Below are 22072 nucleotides of genomic sequence, written 5' to 3'. Positions count from 1 at the left end.
ATCCAGGACAGGATAAATTTTTTTTAATGCATACTGATAGGACAACCATCATAATACAACTTAACAATTGTTTTGAATGAAGTTGAAGACAACTAAGCACTACTAGAGCCATCATACTGAAAAAACTAAATGAACTTTTTTGGCCAACTCAATATAATATATTTTGAAATATACAAAAAGAAAAAATTATTAGAAATACAGTGGACCTAATAAACTGACACATTTTATAAACCGGTGAATTTAAAAGCAGAAATTGGGAAACTAGTGGATTAAAGTTTAAACAAAGTTAAGAGATAAGATCTAGTCTCTAGACTGTATAAAGAATTCTTATATAACTCAACAACAAGATAAAAAATGGACAAAGAACTTGAATAGACATTTCTCCAAAGATGTACAAATGACCAATGAGCATATAAAAAGATGCTCAACATCATTAGTCATTAGTGAAATGTAGAAAACCACAGTGAGATACCACTTCACACCCACTAGGATGTCAATAATCCAAAAAAAGGGCGGGGAGATAACAAATGTTGGCAAAGATGTAGAAAACTTGGAATCTTGTTCATTACTGGTATGAATGGTGCAGTCATTGAGGAAAACAGTTGGACAGCTCATTAGAAAGTTTAATACAATTACTATATCACTCAGTATTCCATTCCTAGATATTTACCCAAAAGAATTGGAAACAGGTATTTTAACAAATACTTGTGTGCAAATAGCACTTAAACTACCCAAAAGTGGAAAGAGCCCAAATGCTCATTGAGGGATGAATGGATAAACAAAATGCGTATCCCTGCAGTGGAATAGTATTCATCTCTAAAACAGAATGACATACTGACACATGCTGTCTTGTGGGTGAACTTCACAAACACCTAAGTGAAAAGCCAGATACACTGGGTTCCATATTTCTTTTATATGAAATAGCTACAATACATCAGTCTGTAAAGACAGAAAGCAGAGTAGTAGTTGCCAGTGGCTGGGGAGATGTGGGAATGGGGAGTAGCTGCTTAATATATACAGGGTCTCTCCTTTGGGGATGATGAAAAGGTTCGGAACTCAGTAGATAATTGTGATGGTTGCACAACTTAAAGAATGTACTAAATGCCACTGAATGCACTTTATTTATTTTTAAAAATATTTTTAAATTTTTATTTATTTATTTTAGAGAGGAAGGGAGAGGAAACGAGGAAGAAAGAAACATCAGTGTGTGGTTGCTTATAGCACATCCCTTATTGGGGACCAGGCCCACAGCCCAGGCATGTGCCCTGACTGGGAATCGAACCGGTGACCCCTTGGTTCATAGGCCAGTCCATTGAGCCACATCAGTCAGGGCTGAAAACACTTTAAAATGGTAATTGTATGTTACAAATTTTACCTCAAATTTGAAATGATTAACAAAAACATTACTAAAATGTTTGAAAATTAAGAAAAATACTAAGTAACTCATTGGTTAAATGATCTTTTTTTTTTTTAATTTTTATTTTTATCCTCACACAAGGACATGCTTATTGATCTTAGCGAGAAGGGAAAGTGGGGGGGAGAGAGAATAGGAAAGATAAACATTGATCAGTTGCCTCTGGCATGCAACCCAAATGGGGACTGAACCTACAACCTAGGTATGTGCCCTGACCGGAAATCGAACTCACAACCTTTCAGTCTATAGGGTGATGTTCCAACCAACTGAGGCACACCAGCCAGGGCTAAACATCTTTTTAAAAAATTTATATTTATACTAAAAACAAAAAACAGTTTACCCATTTCTCCCCCACATCCCTTATCCCCTAGCCCAACCTCTGACAACTGCCAGTCTACTCTCTATATCTGTGACTATGAGCTGGGTTTCTCTCCCCTCCACCCCAATTCCACATCTGAGAGAGATCATACAGTGTTTTGTTTCTCTTTCTCTCTGTGACTTACTTCACTTGGCATAATACCCTCGAAGTCCCTCTGTGTTGTTGCAAATGGCAAGATTTCATTTTTTTTAATGGCTTCAAATTTATAGTGAGTAAACATGTGCTAGTTGCACAGGAGTAGAAAAACAAAATAATTGACGCAACATAATAGAAAGCTTAGAAACACACTACAGTTTATAGAGCCTTTAGGGGGTAGCTTTGGTGTTTTTAAAATATGTCCACATGTTTTTTGATATTCCTCCCTTGAATGTGGCGAGATTTAAGTATACAAATGGAATTACCAGAAGGGACATTGTACACTTCAGAGACTAAGTTCTAAAAGGCACTGTAACTTTAACTTTATGGAAATTAAAATTATAGTGAGGTCATTTTTCATTATATACAAATACTAAATCATGTTGCACACCTGAAACAAATTACAATGTTGTATGTCAATTATACCTCAATAAAAATAGCCATAACATTATAGTGAACTAATAACGTTCCATACTCACTCTATTGGAAAAATTAAACTTTCTAGCAATATTAAGTGTTGTAGAGCATAAGGAACAGTTACATGCTTGGGGGGAGTGTAAAAGGTTAATATTCTGTAACTCTGGAGTATAGACAATCAAAAAACCCCAGGAGACAAGTACTGGTATGTCCCCCGTAGTACTATTCATAACAGTAAAGAGCCAGAAGCACCTGTATTCTAACAGCAAAACAGAATATTATCCAGCAGTAAAAATGAATTCTAGTTAAAGAAAACATGCAGGATTTAGGAAAGTGGTTTCAAATTTATAGTGAGTACACAGTTTGTGGAAGAATACTAGTATGATTTCATATACATTACAGTAAAGAAAACATACAAGTAGCATTATTCTGTATGTGTTATAGTGAAGAAAACAATTCATGGAAAGATAACATGCAGTGTGATTCCATATATATAACATTCAAAATCATGCAGTACTAAGCAGTAAGGTGTTTAGAGATGCACACGTGTGGTAAAAGTATTTTTAAGAGCAAGAGATAAATAACTCAGGATAGTCATCTCGTACGTGGGGGGCAATTAGGAGGTCCCATAGGGATTTTATTTTACTTTATTTTTTAAATTTTTTAAAATACATTTTATTGATTATGCTATTACAGTTGTCCCATTTTCTCCCTTTACTCCCCTCTCCCCTGCACACCCCCTCCCACCCACATTCTCCCCCCTTCAGTGCATGTCCATGGGTCATACATATAAGTTCTTTGGCTTCTACATTTCCTATACTATCCTTACCCTCCCCTTGTCTATTTTGTACCTACCATTTATGCTTCTTACTCCCTGTAAGAATGGCAAAAAATATTCCAAGTAATGAAAGCCAGGGGCCTGCAACCAAGATTACTTTACCCAGCAAGGCTCTCAATCAAGATAGAAGGCCAAATAAGGAGCTTCCCACACAAAAGAAGTCTAAAAGAATACACCTCCACCAAACAAGCTGTGCAAGAGACGCTAAAGGGACTACTTTAAGAAAAGGAAGGAAAAGAGTGAGAAAGGAACACAGGTACAAAAAAAATGGCAATGAATAAGTACCTATCAGTACTAACCTTAAACATAAATGGATTAAATGGTCCAGTCAAAAGACATAGAGTAGCTGAATGCATAAGAAAGCATGACCCACACATATGCTGCCAGAAGAGACCCACCTCAGAACAAAAGGCCTACACAGACTGAAAGTGAAGGGCTGGAAACAAATATTCCAAGCAAACGGACAGGAACAAAAGTCAGGGTAATAATACTCATATCAGACAAAATAGACTTCAAAACAAGGGCCATAAAAAGAGACCCAGAAGGACACTTCATAATATTCAAAGGAAGAATACATCAAGAAGACATAAACTTTATAAAATATATGCACCCAACATAGGAGCATCCAAATACATAAGGAAAATATTGGAGGACTTCAAGAAAGATATTGACAGCAGCACTATTATAGTAGGGGATTTTAATACCCCATTGTCAAACATCTTCCAAAAAATTTTTTTAACAAAGATATTGCAGCATTGAACAATGTCCTAGATCAAAGGGACTTAACTGATATATATAGAACCTTCCATCCCAAAGAAGCAAAATACACATTCTTTTCAAATGCACATGGAACATTTTCAAAGATAGACCACATGATAGGATAGAAAATGAGCCTCAACAAATTAAAAAAAACTGAAATCATATCAAGCATTTTCGCTGACCACAAGGGACTGAAATTGGAAACCAACCTCAAGGAAAAAACCAAAACACTCAAACTCACAGACATTGAATAGCATACTTAAACCATGAATGGGTTAAGAGTAGGATCAGAGAAGAAATAAAAAAGTTTCTGGAAACAAATGAAAATGAACTCACAACAGTCCAAAACTTATGGGACACAGCAAAGGCAGACCTGAGAGGGAAGTTCATAGTGATACAGGCCTACCTTAAAAAGATAGAAATATTTCAAACAAACAACCTAACCCTACAGCTACAACAACTGGAGGAACAACAACGAAGACAGCTCAGAGCAAGGAGAAGGAAGGAAATAAGACCAGAGAAGAATTAAATGACATAGAGACTAAAAGAACAAATCTAAGGATCAATCAATCCAGGAGCTGGTTCTTTGAAAACATAAACAAATTGACAAGCCTTTAAGCAGATTCATCAAGAAATAAAAGAGAGAGGACCTAAATAAACAAAATCAGAAATAAAAGAGGGGAGATTACAAATGATATTGCAGAAATACAAAGGATTGTAAGAAATTACTACTAAGAACTATACACCCAGAAATTTGAAAACCTAGGTGAAATGGACAAATGTCTAGAAAAACATAATCTTCCAAAACTGAATGAAGAAGCAGCAGAAAACCTGAACAGACCAATAACAGCTGACAAAATTGAAGCAACAGACAAAAAACTCCTGGCACACAAAAGGCCAGGACCAGTTTTACAGGACAATTTTACAAAACTTTTGAGGAAGAGCTAACGTTATCCTTTACAGACTACTGCAAAAAATTCAAGAAGATGGAAGACTCCCAAACTCTTTATGAAGCCACCATAATTCTAGTCCCAAAACCAGATAAAGATACAAGAAAGAAAGAAAACTTCAGGCCAATATCGCTGTTAAACATAGATGCTAAAATCCGCAACAAAATACTGGAAAACCACATCTGGCAGTACATTAAAAAGATCATACAACATGGTCAAGTGGGATTCATCCCAGGGATGCAAGGATGGTACAATATTCAGAAATCAAAAAATGTTATACATGACATAAACAAAAAGACAAAAATCACATGATCATATCAATAGATGAAGAAAAAGCATTTGATAAGGTACAGCACCAATTTACGATAAAAACACTCAGCAAAGTGGGAATAAAGGGAGCATTGCTCAATATAATAAAAGCCATATATGAGAGACATACAGCCAACATCATACTCAATGGGCAAAAACTAAAAACTTTCCCACTAAGATCGGGAACAAGACAAGGTTGCCCACTTTTACCACTTATATTCAACATAGTATTGGAAGTCCTAGCCACAGCAATCAGACAAGAAAAAGAAATAAAAGGCATCCAAATTGGAAAAGAAGAAACAAAACTGTCATTTGCAGATGGCATGATAGTGTACATAGAAAATCCTATAGACTCCACGAAAAACCTGCTCGAACTAATAAATGAACTTGGCAAAACAGCTGGATACAAAGTCAATACTCAGAAATCAAAGGAATTCTTGTAGACCAACCATAAAACATCAGGAACAGAATTCAGGCAAAAAATTCCCATATAATACAGCAACAACAACAACAAAATTTCTGAGGAATTAACCTAACCAGGGAGGTAAAAGACCTCTACTCAGAAAAGTACACAACACTGAAGAGAGAAGGAAGACACAAACAAATGGAAACATACACCTTGTTCCGGGATCGGAAGAACTAACATCATCAAAATGTCCATATGACCAAAAGCAATTTATAGATTCAACGCAATACATATTAAAGTGCTTGTGGCATATGTCACAGATACAGAACAAACACTTCAAAAATTTATATGGAACCATAAATGACCCCAAATAGCTGCAGCAATTTTGAGAAAGAAGAACAAAGTAGAAGGGATCACATTACCTGATATAAAACTGTATTACAAGGCCACTGTAATCAAAACAGCCTGGTACTGGCATAAGAACAAGCATATGGATGTATGGAACGGAATAGAGAGCCAGGAAATAAACTCAAGTCTCTACGGTCGATTAATATTCGATAAAGGGGCAGCAGCATAAAATGGAGCAATAATAGCCTCTTCAACAAATGGTGTTGGGAGATCTGGACAGCTACATGCAAAAATACGAAACTCCAGCACCAATTTATACCATACACAAAAAGAAATTCAAGGTGGGTAAAAGATTTAAATATAAGTCATGACACCATTAAAGTCCTAGAGGAGAACATAGGCAGGAAAATCTCAGATATTCCATGCAGCAATATTTTCACTGATATGTCCCGTAGAGCAAGGGACATAAAGGAAAGAATAAACAAATGGTATGTCATCAAAATAAAAGGCTTCTGCACGGCTAAAGAAAACAGCATTAAAATGAAAAGAGAACCAACTGTATGGGAAAACATATTTGCCAATGATACCTCAGACAAGGGTTTGATCTCCAAAATGTATAAAGAACTCACATGACTCCACTCTTAAGAAGAGAAGCAACCCAATTAAAAAATGGGCAAAGAACTTGAACAGACACTTCTCCAAGGAGGACATACAGAGGGTCCAGAGACATGAAAAGATGCTCAGCATCACTAGCCATCAGAGGGATGCAAATTAAAATCATAATCGGATACCACTTCACACTGGTCAGAATGGTCATCATAAATAAAGCAACAAATAGCAAATGTTGGAGAGGATGTGGAGAAAAGGGAACCCTAGTGCACTGTTGGTAGGATTGCAGACTGGTGCAGCCACTATGGAAAACTGTATGGAATTTCCTCAGAAAACTAAAAATGGAACTGCCTTTTGACCCGGGAATTCCACTGCTAAGATTATATCCTAAGAGCTCTGAAACACCAATCCAAAAGAACCTATGCACCCCAATGTTCATAGCAGCACAATTTACAATAGCCAAGTGCTGGAAGCAACCTAAGTGCCCATCAGTAAATGAGTGGATCAAAAAACTATGGTACATTCACACAATCGAATTCTACGCAGCAGAGAGAAAGAAGGAGCTTATACCCTTTGAGACAGCATGGATGGAACTGGAGAGCATTATGCTAAGAGAAATAAGGCAGGCAGTGAAAGACAAATACCATATGATCTCACCATGAACAGGAACCTAATCAACAAAATGAAAAAGCAAGCAAAGCATAGCCAAAGACATTTAAATTGAGAACAGGCTGAAAGGGTCCAGAGGGGAGGCAGGGGGTTAATGGGGGAAAGGAGTAAAGGGTTTACAGGAACTATTATAAAGGACACATGGAAAATAACGGGCGTTGGAAACGGGAAGTAGGTGGGGAGGGCTAGGGTGGTGGGGAGGGGTCGGGGGAAAGGCAGAAAACTACTTGAATAACAAAAAAATAAAATTTTTTTAATTGGTTACATCAAAGGGATGATGTCATATTCCTACATTTCTGTTTTATAGAATGAGCATGTATTCATACTGTACTTGGTTATTATAAGTACAGGATGTGTAGCCAAGTTCATAAATCTTCTCTGATTAAGTTACATAAGTATTACTGATCACATTTTATGTTGTTCTTTGCTTATGGATTTCAAAGCCGGTTGGGGGCTGTAATAATTCTTGGTACTAACATACTTGGTGACTAACTTCGTACTTTGGCAGAAGGGATTCTTCAGCTTTGGGAAACAAGATTAATGAACTATAGAAATGATCCCTGAAAGTATAGTCTTAGGAAACAAGATTAAAATCAACTAAACCTAGACTTCTGTTTTTCTTTTACCAAATGAAATAGTGTTTCTTGTTCTCGTAATTTTGTTGAGTATTTAGGTTGATGTGACTACATATTTGGTTTAGACACTCTTTTATCTGTAAGGGATATTCATTTATTTATATGAAATATTGTTTAGATTTTATTTTGCTCTGTAATACTCATTGGTGCTTAGAACACAATGCGGCTTGTGGTTATACATATTATCTGCAGTCATACACTTATTTTTTCAATTTCTCTACTTATAAAATTGAAACCTAGCTCCTCTTTGAAATTCACTGTAAGTTACCATGTCTTAAAGACATCCAACATTTTCGGAGATTTCTGCCATTTTTAAGCATAGTTGTATGTGTTTGGATTTTTTACAGTTTTTAAAATACACCTACCATACTGTAACCTGCCCTTTGACTCCCATTTCTTTTACAGCATTTGCCATTATATTACAGACTTTGTTTTTTTAGTGGTAAACAGCCTATTAGAGATGTTTAGAAATGTAGAGATATGATCTTATGCTACGTTGATACATGTGTCTCTAAGCAGATGGTTGATATAAAATGTGTATGTAACAAAAATCTCTATACCAAAATTGTAGAGAGAATCTAATTGTGGACTTTTCCATGATAAAAAAATGTGGAGTTTCTGGCATTTAAAAACAAAGATACAAACAAAAATCCATTCTGGCCTGGTAGATCAGTTGGCTAAAGCGTCAAGGTTGCGGTCTGATCCCCCACCAGGGCACGTATAGGAATCAGCCAACGAATGCATGAATGAGTGAAACAACAAATTGGTATTTTTTTCTCTCTGTCCTTCTCTCTAAAAATCAAAATTTTAAAAAAATAATTGGCTGTTTTTAAGAAACTTAATACTCTTTCTCCATATTTAAAGTGTCTTTTCTAATACTTGGTAAGTCTTGATTGTTTTGATGCTATCCACCTTTTACACTTTTTTTTTTTTTTTGAGAATTAAGAAATGTTTAGATTTGACTTTTACTTCCTTTTCTGCTGTTTTTCCCTAAAATGTCAATACTCAGTCTTTTTAAGTTTTGCTCTGGAGTTAGACCAAAATGCCTGAGACAAGGAGATAGACTATACCATTCCCGACAAGTCAGCCATGCAGCCAGACAGCCTTCAGTGTAAATAGTGGCTTTATTGTACTGGGTACATACCACTTGCCTTTCAAAGCATTCATACTTTGGTACACTTTTTTCTAAAGGTATTTGTCACCTATATCTCCATTTGGGTCAGCATCACAGTCTGAAGTTGTACAGGAAGGCAAGAAGAACTCCATGTCTAAGGTATGCGGGTGCTAAAGATGTTTTTAGTTTGGCATATTTACTAATGCTGTAGATAACTAATATTTGTAGGTTCCTAACTTTTTTTTCCTAAGTCACTATAGTAAATGGGACACCATTTCTTAGTCATCTTAGGGTTACCTACACTAGGAGTCAGCGAGTAAACTTTTTCTCTAAAGGGCCACATAGTAAATATTTTAGGCTTTGTGGCCCATATGGTCTCAAGTCACAACAAGTCAATTAGCTGTTGTCCTGCCAAAGCATCCACAGACGATGTGCAAACAAATGAGCTTGTCTTTGTTCCAGTAAAAGTGTTTACAAAATCAGTGGGCTGAATTTGGTTCATGGGCCATAGTTTGTGGATATCTGGCCTAGGTAATGAAATTCGCAAAACTGAATACGCCATCATCCCCAGTACCACCTTCACTTTAAAAGATTTCAGGATGGGAAACAAAGCATGCTGGTAGGGCAACAGCGGGCATACAATTCATAAGAGTTCTCATTGCAGATGACTGTGGCAACCACCCTGGCTTAGAGGCCTCATGCCCCATGAGAGTCACTTATTTAGTGTAATTTCCAGGGGTCCTTGTAAGAAATACACCCAGTCAAAAGAATTAAAAGTCACTTATAGAAGCCCCAAGCTTTGACTTCCTGCTTGGTGTTTGTAGATCTCTCAGAGTTCCAGTACAAATGTAGCTCACCGGTAATGGTCATTTGTACTGTAAGCTATGTGGCCCATTAACACAGGTGACGTTCCACCTTTATCAGGTTTTCAGATAAATAGAACTGGGAAGGGTGAGCTGTCACCAAGGTCTATTTCCTACGTAAAAGGTTTGTTAATCCTTTTCAGGCTCCTTTTTTCTTTTTTCAACTCAGATAGATAGTTTTTAGGAACATTTATTGTGTGCCAGATAATGTAGTGTTTAAATCTTCTTTAAATCTTCATTATAACCTTCAACTCTATAATGTAGATATCCTTCTTGTGCCCATTTTACAGTTGAGAAAACTGAGGCAGATAGAGATAAGAGACCTGCCCAAAGTCCCTTAAGTAGAGGTAATACAGGGAGGAAGAGGCATTGTAAGGCTGGGATATTTTTTCTACCCTGTTCATATTCACAGCAAAACTATGTAAGCAACCTAGAATTTGTTTGATCCAACCCATATCGGTTTATAAGAAATGCTATCAGCAATGATAAATGTATAGCTAAGAAGGTAAAAGAACAGTATGTCTCCAATAAGGAGTAATTTCTGTTCTGGGGCAAATTCTTACTGAAGCCTCTCTTAAGGCTTTCCCACAGTCGAAACGAATCGTAGGTCTTGACTTACCTAAGACCTGTAAGTGAAAAGAATCATACTTGCTAAAGCAGGGGTTTGTGGCCTAAGGTTAGAATCCAGAGAGTACATATGAAAACTTAGAAGAAAGGAAAAGTTTACTTTCTTCTGACTTCCTATTTTCCTGTAATTATGAATGTAGACAGCAAGAAACTATAATACTCTTAACAGTACCTGTCACTTTGTCATCAATAAAAAGGATGGGTTTTTATCATTCTGTATTTGTTACAAATCTCTTGAAATGTGTATGGTCATCCCTACTTCAGTATTACAAGTTGCTAGACTTGCCGCTGGATCTTATTTGTAGACACATATTGCATCATAACTTTTAACATTTTAATAATTGTGTTGCAGTACAGGTTTTCTTTGTGTCTCTGTGTATTTACATTTAACAATATTATTCTTAGAAGAGGTCTGTAAGCTTCCCCCAAATGCTAAAAGGATGAGAGTTCATGGTACAAAAAAGGTTTACTATCCCTGGGGTACTGGAAGGGTATAAGGTAAAAGAGATCAGGTGATGGTGCCGGTTACTGGCCGTATAGAGAATCTAGTGTGTGGGTTTTATTCTGTAGATTTTCATGGCAGTAAAAATGAGGGAATATTTTCATCTAAATTAGCACACAGAATAAAAATACAGTTAAAAATCAATATATCGGGGAAATTGGGACAACTGTAATTGAACAATAAAAATAAATAAATAAAAGTATTAACATAGGAAAAAATCAAAATACCTTAGTTGTAGTGGTAGTAGTAACTACCTAATAATGACAACTTAACTATGATATCAGTGTAAGATATAAATGTTACGACTTGATGTGTATCACTGGTTCACTCAGCCTTTTTCTCTTTTCCACAGGAAACTGACGGTAGTGATGTGAAGAGCCCTATGTGGCAAGAAATTGAGGAAGATATGCCAACACTTTCTCCGCAATTATGCCTTGAAATTCAAGAACAAGATGCAAAGTCTTTAATAGAGTCGCCTATGCCTCAGTTATGTGTCAGCGGTACAGAATGGTGCCTTGAAGAAGTCAAAATGAGACCAAGCAATCATGATAAAGAATTATGTGTCGAAAATTATGAGGGACCCGAAGCCAGAGTTCCCTGCTGTCGAGAAACTGCAGTTAAGCCTTGTGGCGAACCAGAGAATGGGTGCACTATAGTAGGTATGACACAGGTAATTGAAAACAACACAGTTGAGACAGAAAATGAAGAGTCTAGCCTACTGATCAGTAAGGAAGATATTTCCAAAAGAAAAAACCAAGAGTGTTTGTTTGAAGCAGTCAGGGACCCGTGCTTTTCTGCAAAAAGAAAGAAAATGTTCCTTGCATCTTCTTCAGAACAAGAAGAAACAGAAATCAGCTTTACCCAAAAACTGTTAGATTTGGAACATCTACTTTTTGAGAGACATAAACAAGAAGAACAGGACAGGTTATTAGCATTACAAATTCAAAAAGAAGTGGATAAAGAACAAATGAAGCCAAACCGGCAAAAAGGATCCCCAGATGAATATCAGTTACGTGCCATGCCCTCGCCTCCAGACAAATTGCTAAATGGACAGAGGAATAATTCCAAAGATAGGAACTTAAAAGGACAAACTGATGTAGAGCATTCAAAACCTCAGAGAGTCCCCCAAAATGAACATTGGCAACCTTCTTTTAAGATCCAGTTGGAACATTCAGTTAACCTTAACGGAAGAAGGACGCCGAATTCTGCTAGAGATCATTGTAGTATATCTAAAAGTGCTCATTCCCTACAGCCTAGTAAGTCACAGAAAAGTATTTTTCAGATGTTTCAGAGATACACAGAGTAACACATGAGTGGAGGGAATGTTTTAAAATCTAGTAAAGCTGGATTGTGATGCTCTCTTTTTTATCACAGAAGGTGTATAATTTTTTTATCCTGCTCTGTGGGCACACTCATTGTCCGTAATTGAAGGACTGCAGTTATGAGGGAGGAATGTAGAAATGTACTTCTGCCAAAGTCAGTGATAAACAAGAGTCCCGGTTCTTTATTAATAACTGATGTGCTAAGTTTGACAATCCTTATAGATAATGCATACAGAAATGCCTGGGCCAACTCCCAAGAAACCTTAAAGTGCCATTTTTTCCCCCCAAAATGCATGTTTTATGCACTTTGCTCACCTTTTTGACCTGACTTAACCACTTGGTATAGTACATATCAAAGCAAGATTATACTATACCAAGGAGTAAAGGAATCAGGTTTAAAAATCTAAGTTTCTTTTGCTACTTTGCCATGTTGTAGAGCATGTGAAATGTATCTTCTATAACACTAATGTAATCTGATTTTTATCATTTTAATTATTTTAAGCATTATAGCATTTTCTTTTATTTAAAATGGATTAGGATCACATGAAATCAGAGTTTTCTGGAAAATTAGGATTGACAGAAAGGAAACTAGACTTTTGATGCAAAGGAGTTAAGAGTAGAGGTTAGGCTGAGTAGAGCAAACTGACAATTTGGAACCATTGGAACTGAGTGGGTGACCAGAAACTGGGTCCAGGACGGAGCAGCAGGTGTAGTTGTTAGGCAGGGCATTCTCCCTAATTCTTTGCTAAATGGCAGAAAACACTGGGGTTTTACACCTTGTCACACCATAGTGACTGGTGTCAAAATCAAAATTAGTTATTAAATTACTTTTAATTTTGGAAATTAACATTTCTACTAAGTCTTCTATTCCAGGGGGAAAACATGGGAATTTCCTGTAGGAGAGTTAAATCACGATATACTGTGTTGTGGAACCTGAAACATAAATAACCATGTGTTTATTTACTTATATTATCATTTGTATTGGCAGTGACTTTTATTTGTATTTATGGACAGAAATAGTATGATACGTGGGTTGTACCTTGTATCACCCCTCAAAGTTAAATCAGAGGCAGCGCTTTCATTTTGTGACATTTAGAAACTCTAATCTTTGTTTCATTAATGTGAACAACTTTCAGCAAACAGTTTTAACGGCATTTCTGCTGATGTAACTAAAATTCTGTTAATCTTTGCATATTTGATGGCATGTACTTCAGTATTGATTGGATAGGTGATTAGGGATAGAACTGCTAATTTAAAATTTATTTTGCCCTTTAAAAAAAAAAAGTGATTGCTTTCTGAGTAGTGATTATGCTAAAATGACGTGTACTCAGGAACTAACAAAATTTCCCAGAACAGACTAAAATTTATTTCTCATCAAACTGGTATTTTTCAAAGAGCAATTTCACTCTACATTTTAGGGAAGACATTGATGGATCTCCTCAAATTAAAAGTCATAGAATTTGCCCTGACTGGTGTGGCTCAGTGGATTGAATGCTATCCTGCGAACTGGAAGGTCACCGGTTCAATTCTTAACTAGGGCACATGCCTGGGTTGCCAGCCAAGTCTCCAGTTGGCAGCATGTGAGAGGCAACCAATCAATCTATATTCCCCTGCACATCAATGTTTCTCTCTCTCTCCCTTCCTTTGCCTCTCTCTAAAAATAAATAAAAAATAAAGAAATAAAAGTTAACTGAGAATTGAGGTAATTATTCATTATAATTGCTATCTGCACTATAAAATAAGAAGTGTCTCAGTTGTCCACCAACAGAGAAATGATTACTGAAATTATGCTGCATGTATTTAATGACACATTATGTGACCAGTAAAATAGTAACTATGAGGGAAAAAAAAAAGAAATAAAAGTTATATAATTAAATTTTCCTGAAATAGTCCATGACCAAAACGGGGGGGGATAGTGTGATGTACCTAGGATTTATATATTTAATTACTTATTTGTCTGTGAAGTCTTCCTAACTAAAGTTGGTTTTAAAATAAATTAAAATTTCTCCCATTAGTCTTTTTAAAACACTTTTATTTACTTCTTTTTAGAGAGAGGGGAAGGGAGGGAGAAAGAAGCAGAGAAACATCACCGTGCGAGAGATACATCAGTCCATTGCCTCCCGCAGGCCCCCGACTGGGGACCTGGCCCGCAACCCAAGCACTTGCCCTGACTGGGGTCAAAGGCCAGCACTCCACCCACTGTGCCACACCAGCCCAGGGCTCTAATTTGTCTTTCTAATTGTGCTACTATGTACACCTTGTTAGAAACTAGTAAATATTTTGTTAGTCATCGGAATGCATTGCTACTTTTTCCTTTTTTGTGGAAAGGATATGAGAGCCTTTAATTTTTCAGGGAGTACTAAAACTGCAGAGATTGAGAATCAGAAAATACTAAAAGTAAAAATGGACTATTATGTGTTTTACAAAAACTACTATAAAAGAAAATTGGAAGACATGGCACACTGGGGAAGAAATAGATGTACTTCATTACAGAGAGATAATCTTTATATAAAGTGTCTCTTAATTCATTAAGAAAAAGACTAATAACCGAAAAGGAAAATTAAAAAAGTTTGATACCAAGGAGAATATTTCCCAGGAAAGGAAATATAAATGTCTCTTAAATATGTGAAAAGGTGCATGATATCACTTATACTAATGTTCATACATTTTTCCACTCTTCAGATTAGTAGATTGGTTTTGTTTTTGTGTATGTGTGTGTGTGATTTTTTTAAAAAATCTTGGCAAGAGTGTAGGGAAATGGGTACTCATATGTTGCTTGGTATGAATGGAAAAGTTTAAATTCCTTTGGAGGTAAACTTGACAATTCTGCCTCTAGGAATTTCTGAAAGCTGTCTTCACATATGTGTAGAGTGACATGTACAAAACATTTGTGTGTGACATTGTTTGTAATAACAGACTTAGAAGCAACCATAATGTTGTATCAGTGGACATTTAAGTAAATCATGGTACAATGGAAAACTATACAGTGGTTAAACAAACAAAAAAAAGCCTGCCATTTTACAGATGTGAAAATAACTAAGGTACAGAGTTAAATAGTATATATAGTGTGCAAGTGTTATACAAAAAATAGAACCATGTACATGTGTTTGTATAAAATATGCCAGCAGGAAGGGAGACTGGGTGGCCGTGAGATAGTGTAAGAACGCCTTTTCACTGTATCAGGGTGTGTTCTTTTATACTATGATTTAATTTTCAATCATACTGAATATATCACCTAGCCAAAATTTTTAATGTAAAGGGAGCTTATATATCTTAGCCTGCACTACTCTAGAGGGTCTTTTTTGCCTTTAAATTGTTTTCAGCATGAGAAAAAGAGCATTTTGAATTTTTAGAACTAGCAGTGAATGAATTTGAAATTGTTTAGCTTTAACATACTATTTTAAAATTATTTGAAAAGCAAAACTGCCCTGACCTGTGTGGCACAATGAGTTGGGCATCATCCTGCCAACTGAAAGGTCACTGGTTCAATTCCCAGTCAGAGCACATGCCTTGGTTGTGGACCAGCTCACCAGTTGGGGGCAAGCGAGAGGCAACCCATCGATGTTTCTACCACACATCAGTGTTTCTCTTTCTCTCTCCTTCCCATCGCTCCAAAAATAAATAAAATCTTTTTAAAAACTTAACATTTCCATGTAGCATGGCTGAGAACAATGAGATAAGCCACATAACAATGTACCATTGTCTGCTTAAAGTATCAGAGAGCTACTGAAACAATGACTAATAAATATAGGGGTTAAGATTCTGGAGAATGGAGAACTGATGATTGCAGCCACTTGTTTACTCATAGCAGGTGCCTGTTCTGAACGCAGGATGAGAACTGGGGCTGCTATTGGTGAACAGAGAAACTGGCAGAGCTCTTGTCCATTTCATGAAGCTAGAACGATGGTATTGGAGACTTAAGGGTCATCAAACACAAGGCGGGTTTTCCTTTCAAGGTGATTGTGGCGTTTTGAAACTGCTCAGTGCAGAGGATAAAAGGCTAAGAACCTGTGGAGAGCGGAGAGCAGAGAGTTGTCATCAGGTTTACAGTGCTGAGGAGGAAAGTAAAGTTCAGTATCTGCCAAGGAAAGGAAGCCTGTTAATACACCAGGGTCTCAAATGAAAGACCTAGAACAGGTCTACAAACTACATTCCAGGGGCCAGATCTGTATGCCACCAATTTTTGTGGGGCCTGTGAGCCAAGAATGGCTTTAAATGCCTTTAGATTCCTTAGTTCTCAAAAGTATTTAATCCATAGGGAATTGAACTGTTGGACTAATAATAGGTGCGTGAGCTTTGGACCATCTAAATTAAACAAGGACATAGTGCAGGAAGTAAGAATTCCCTTCTTGGTCTCTACCTATGTGATCTTAGGTGAGCTACTTTCATTACCTCTCTTAATTTGTAAATAGAAATAATTAACCAATAGTTGCTATCAAGAGTTTAGTAATAATACATAAAGCACCTGGCACAGGCCCTGACTCAGAAAATAAGGTGATAGTTCTTACCCCCTGACTGTCACCCCATCCACCAGTCCACTTTCACCCAGGGCTTCATGCTCCCATAAATTCCCAGGTGTGACATAAATAAATTGGCAATTATCTTTTTTCTACTGATGAAGACTCCACTCATGTCTCCCCTGCCAGATGTGTCCACAGCTTTGTGTGTCACAAGAGACTTTGGTCCCCGAGGAAACCAATTCTCAGAAATACATCACGGATTCTTCAAGTTCCTATACTAGTTCCACACATTTGGTACGCATAAAGGTGTGTAAAACACTAAAAACTCTTAAGAGAGACCAGGGAGTTGAACCACTACTCGAGGTTTACCTATTACTGCTGTGTAAAGATCTTAAACAATGATGACTTTAAAGTTTGATTTTTTTCCCCCCAGGATATTTCGCCTTGTCTTAGCAGGACTTGGAACAATACAGAATCTGAGTTCAACTGAGGGGACCGTCCTCTTTATATTTTTACTTTACATTTCTCTTCAACTTGGCTTTTGTACTCCCAAGCTGCCACAATTAGGCTCTCTTTCTGAAGCTAGTTCAATTCACAAGGCTTTCAGTCGGTGATCATCCATAAAAAACTTGGGGTGTCTATTCTTACTGCAGGTTAGACTGACCTGTGTTTCTGGGTCAGGATGAGAACCCTACTCCCTGCTCAGTTTCTGCTAGACAAATGTAGATTATATTGGGTTTATTGGTTGGAGTCCAGTTAAGAAAACAAAAATCCCAGTAGGTCTTTCAGCAGAGGGTATGCAGTACTCTAAGGAATTGGTTAGACAGGTGTTGGAGGAAAAAGAAACACCTAACCCAAAAGTGACAGCTGCAGGAAATGGCTACCGCCCTGAGCTGGGAAGCAGATGGGAAGGGTTTGGGTTACTGGAATAGAGAGATCAGGGGTTGGGGAGGGTGGACCCTGCAGACCTAGTGTTCAGACCTTTGGGAAGGAAGCACCTCCCAGATGCTGGTACTCTCAAATGGCCTAGTGAGTCCAGTTCTAGAAGAGTTGAAGGAATCTGGAAGCTGTATCAACTGCCACTCCTAGGGCAACACTGACAGGAACAGCAGAAAAGCAATCTGTCCCTTTTCCCCTTTCCTCCGAGTAACTCTTATTAATAAAACATAGTGGGAGACTTGCTGACAAAGAAGTCTGGGAAAGTGTTTTTTATATCGGCAGAATTTAGAATGTCGAGCTTGGACCTGAGAGACAAGAAGGGGACCACACGGAGATGTTTTCCTTTAATGGATTCTAGGGCTAGAATATCTTGAAATTTCAAAGGCAAAAACCTGGAAAGCTCCCATCCTGACAAGATGGAGGGGTAAAATGTGTGGGGAAATGGTGCTTAAACATGCCTAGGAGAGGTAAAAACCTCATTAAAGATCTATGGAAGAAAATTGCAGAGAACCTTCTCAAGTACCCGTAGGAAACCCAACTGTTCAGTTTCTATTGCCCTCATTATATCCTAGCGTCCCCATCTTGACCAGAGCTAAGGGTCTGTATGTGCCACCCCATACACAGATCAACAGTCACCTAAGGCTATCATTGTGTTGAGCTTTCTAATTTCTCACATACAGGAATGAAAGGATCCCCTCTGAAATTTCTCAGAAAAATTTTATAGAAAATTAAGGCCTCAGGTATCATCACGAAATTCTCAGAGCTCCTAAGAAGTAACACCCCAGAAATAACAGAACACATAATTTAAGGAGGGCATTTGAGTAATTAAAATAGATCATAATGAAGTAACTCCAGAGTAAGCCTATATTACAAAAATGAGACAGACAAAAAACAGATGACACAGGAATGGTGTAATTTTAGTAAGAGGCACTGAGAAGATACGAAGTCAATTTGGTTTTCTTTTTTCTTTTTGCATTTTAAAAATTATTTTATTAATTATGCTATTAGAGTTGTCCTGATTTTTCCCCCTTTGGCCCCCTCCACCCAGCACCCTCCAACTCCCTCAGGCAATCTCCCCACCATTGTTCACGTCCAAGGGTCACGTGTACAAGTTCTCTGGCTACTCCATTTCCTGTACTGTACTTTACATCCCATGGCTACTCTGTAATGACCTATTTGTACTTCTTAATCCCCTCACCTCTTCACTTATTTCCCTACACCTCCCTCCCATCTGGCAACCATCAAAATGCTCTCCCTATCATTGACTCTGTCTCTGTTCTTGTTTGCTTAGTTTATTTTTTAGATTCAGTTGTTGATATGTATTTTTTGCCATTTTATTCATAGTTTTGATCTTTTCATAAAGTCCCTTTAACATTTCATATAATACTGGTTTGGTGGTGATGAACTCCTTTAGTTTTTTCATGTGTAGGAAGCTTTGTATCTGCCCTTTGATTAAAAATGATAGTTTTACAGGGTAGAGCAAGCTTGGCTGTAGGTCCCTGCATTTCATAACTTTGAGTATTTCTTGCCAGTCCATTCCAGCCTGTAAAATTTCTTTTGAGAAATCAGCTGACAGTCTTGTGGGAACTCCCCTGTAGGTAACTAACATCTTGCTGCTTTTAAGATTCTCTCTTTATTTTTAACCTTTGCATTTTAATTATGATGTGTCTTGGAGTGGGCCTCTTTGCATCCATCTTGTTTTGGATTGTCTTTGCTTACTGGACTTGCATGTCTATTTCCTTCACAAAATTAGGGAAGTTTTCTTTCATTATTTTTTCAAATAGATTTTCAGTCTCTTGCTCTTTCTTTTCTTCTTCTGGCCCCCTTATGATGCAAATGTTGGATCTCTTGAAGTTGTCCCAGAGGCCGCTTATACTGTCCCCATTTTTTTGGATTCTCTTTTCTTCTTCTTGTTCTGGTTGGTTGTTTTTTGCTTCCTTATGATCCAGATCATTGATTTGATTCTCAGCTTCATCTACTCTACTGTTGTTTCCCTGTAAATTGTTCTTTATTTCAGTTAGTATATCCTTTGTTTCTGACTGGATCTTTTTTTATGCTGTTGAGGTTCGTCCTAAGTTCACTGAGCATCCTTATAACCAGTGTTTTGAACTCTGCATCTAGTAGATTGTTTGTCTCCATTTTATTTAGTTCTTTTTCTAGGGCGTTGATCTGTTCTTTAATTTGGGCCATGTTTCTTTGTCTCCTCCTTTTGGCAGCCTCCCTGTGTTTGATTCTATGTATGAGGTAGAGCTGTTTTGACTCCATGTCTTGGTAGAGTGGCCTAATGTAGTAGGTGTCCTGTAGGGTCCAGTCGCACAGCCTCCCCTATCACCCAACCTAGGTACTCCACCCACCATCTACACCTTCCTGTTATAGTTGAGCCTTGATTGCTATTGGCACATCCAAGGTCAGCCACTGCCAGTATTCTGGTCAGGGTCACATAGCATAAGCTGCAAAGTCATCACAGATGGCCACTGCCTGTGCTGTGCTTGGAGTTGCTCAGGTGAGGCCAAGCTGTGAATCAAAGCTGGCTGCTGCTAGTGCCAGGCCTGGGGCAACTTAGTGATAGGTATGGGGCTTGCTGACGCCAGATGCTGTTTGAAAGAATTTAGGAAAATCAAGCATGGGCCAAGACAAGCCATTTATATGGAAAAGCCACTTGAAACAGCCTGGGTGGGCCCATAATGGGTGGGGCAGAGCCTCAAGGAGTGGCCAGGGTGGGGCAAACAGTGTGAGCATTGATGGAGTCTCAGATATGGCTCCTACCTGCCAGCTCTGGCTTTGTGGGTGGAGGGTTCAGAGAGGAACAATGGCTTCTTCCAGCATTTTTGGCTGGGAGAAAGCTGTCCTCCTGCCCCAGCTTCCACCCTGATGATGGACAATTCGGTTCCTCCCCATATGTCTCTGATGCCTTTCAATCTGCTGCCTTTGCAATGGAGCTCAGAGGGAGTAGGTCTGAGTAAGTGTTTGTGCAGGCCCTTTAAGAGGGACTGCGTAGAACTCCAGAAGTTTTTGCCTTCCTCAGCCTTACTCCTCACTGGTTTTTACAGCCAGAAGTTATGGGGACTTCTCTTATTGGCACTGGAACCCTTTGCTGGGAGGCCTGGAGTGGAGGTGGGACTTCTTGCTCCTGAGCTATCCCTCCAAAATTTTTATCTACCACATCATGTGGGTGTAGGACCAGCCCATTCCTCTTCTCCGCCCCTCCTACCAGTCTCGATGTGCTTTCTTTAAAAACCTCAGATTCGGACTTCCAGCCAAGATGGAGATGTAGGTAGACACACGGTGGTTCCTCGCATAACCAAAAGAAGGACAACAATTTAAAAACAAAAAACAACCAGAATTGACAGAAAATCAAACTGTATGGAAGTCCGACAACCACGGAGATAAAGAAGAAACTCATCCAGACCCGTAGGAGGGGTGGAGATGGGCAGCTGGGTGTAGAGGACATGTGACAAGGCGGTGGCTGGCGGACCCAGTGAGGTGGTGGATTGTGGAGCAGGGTGGGCAAGGCTGCAGCTGGCAGCAAGGCAGCAGCTGGTAGGCCCAGTGACAGACTGTGCAACCCACAGTTCCAGTCTGGGGAAATAAAGCCTCAAACCACTGACTGAAAACACCTGTGGGGGTTGAGGCAGCAGCAGGAGAAACTCCCAGCCTCACAGGAGAGTTCACTGGTGAGACCCACAGAGGCCTGGAACATACACAAACCCACCCACTTGGGAAGCAGCACCAGAAGGGCCCAATTTGATTGTGGGTAGCGGAGGGAGTGACTGAAATCCAGCAGAGAGCGGAGCAAGTGCCATTGTTTCCTCTTGGACCCCTCCCCAAAATACAGCATCTCAGTGCAGCAACCAGCGTTACCTCACCCTGGTGAACACCTAAGGCTCCGCCCCTTTAACAGGCACACCAAGACAAAAAAAAAAAAAAAGGCCCAAATGAAAGAACAGATCAAAATTCCAGAAAAAAATACAACTAAGCAACCAAGAGATAGCCAACGTATCAGATGCACAGTTCAAAACACTGGTAATCAGGACGCTCATAGAATTGGTCGAATTTGGCCACAAATTATATTAAAAAATGAAAGCTATGCTAAGAGAAACAGGAAAATGTACAGGGAACCAACAGTGATGGGAAGGAAATTGGGACTCAAATCAACAGTGTGGACTAGAAGGAAGAAAGAAACATTCAACCAGAAAAGAATGAGGAAACAAGAATTCAAAAAAATGAGAGGCTTAGGAACCTCCAGGACATCTTGAAACGTTCCAACATCCGAATTATAGGGGTACCAGAAGGAGAAGAGGAAGAGCAAAAAATTGAAAACTTATTTGAACAAATAATGAAGGAGAACTTCCCAAATCTGGTGAAGTAAATAGACTT

At 38.3% G+C, this 22072-nt stretch overlaps 1 protein-coding gene across 1 annotated transcript in view; it reads left to right on the top strand.

The window, feature by feature from the left end:
- RNF168 (ring finger protein 168) overlaps positions 1–17989 on the top strand; it is a 43229-nt gene extending 25240 nt beyond the window's left edge. The window contains exons 6-7 of the mRNA XM_024578124.3: positions 9060–9141; positions 11327–17989. Of these exons, the coding sequence (XP_024433892.1) occupies positions 9060–9141; positions 11327–12280 (1036 nt within the window). The 3' untranslated portion in view covers positions 12281–17989. The remainder of the gene's footprint in view (positions 1–9059; positions 9142–11326) is intronic.
- Positions 17990–22072: the final 4083 nt, after the last annotated feature.

The sequence above is a fragment of the Desmodus rotundus genome, chromosome 2 (assembly GCF_022682495.2).
Source record: "Desmodus rotundus isolate HL8 chromosome 2, HLdesRot8A.1, whole genome shotgun sequence".
Lineage (NCBI taxonomy): Eukaryota > Metazoa > Chordata > Mammalia > Chiroptera > Phyllostomidae > Desmodus > Desmodus rotundus.
The sequence above is the reverse complement of the archived record's forward strand: the minus strand, read 5'-3'. Positions and strand labels throughout refer to the sequence as shown.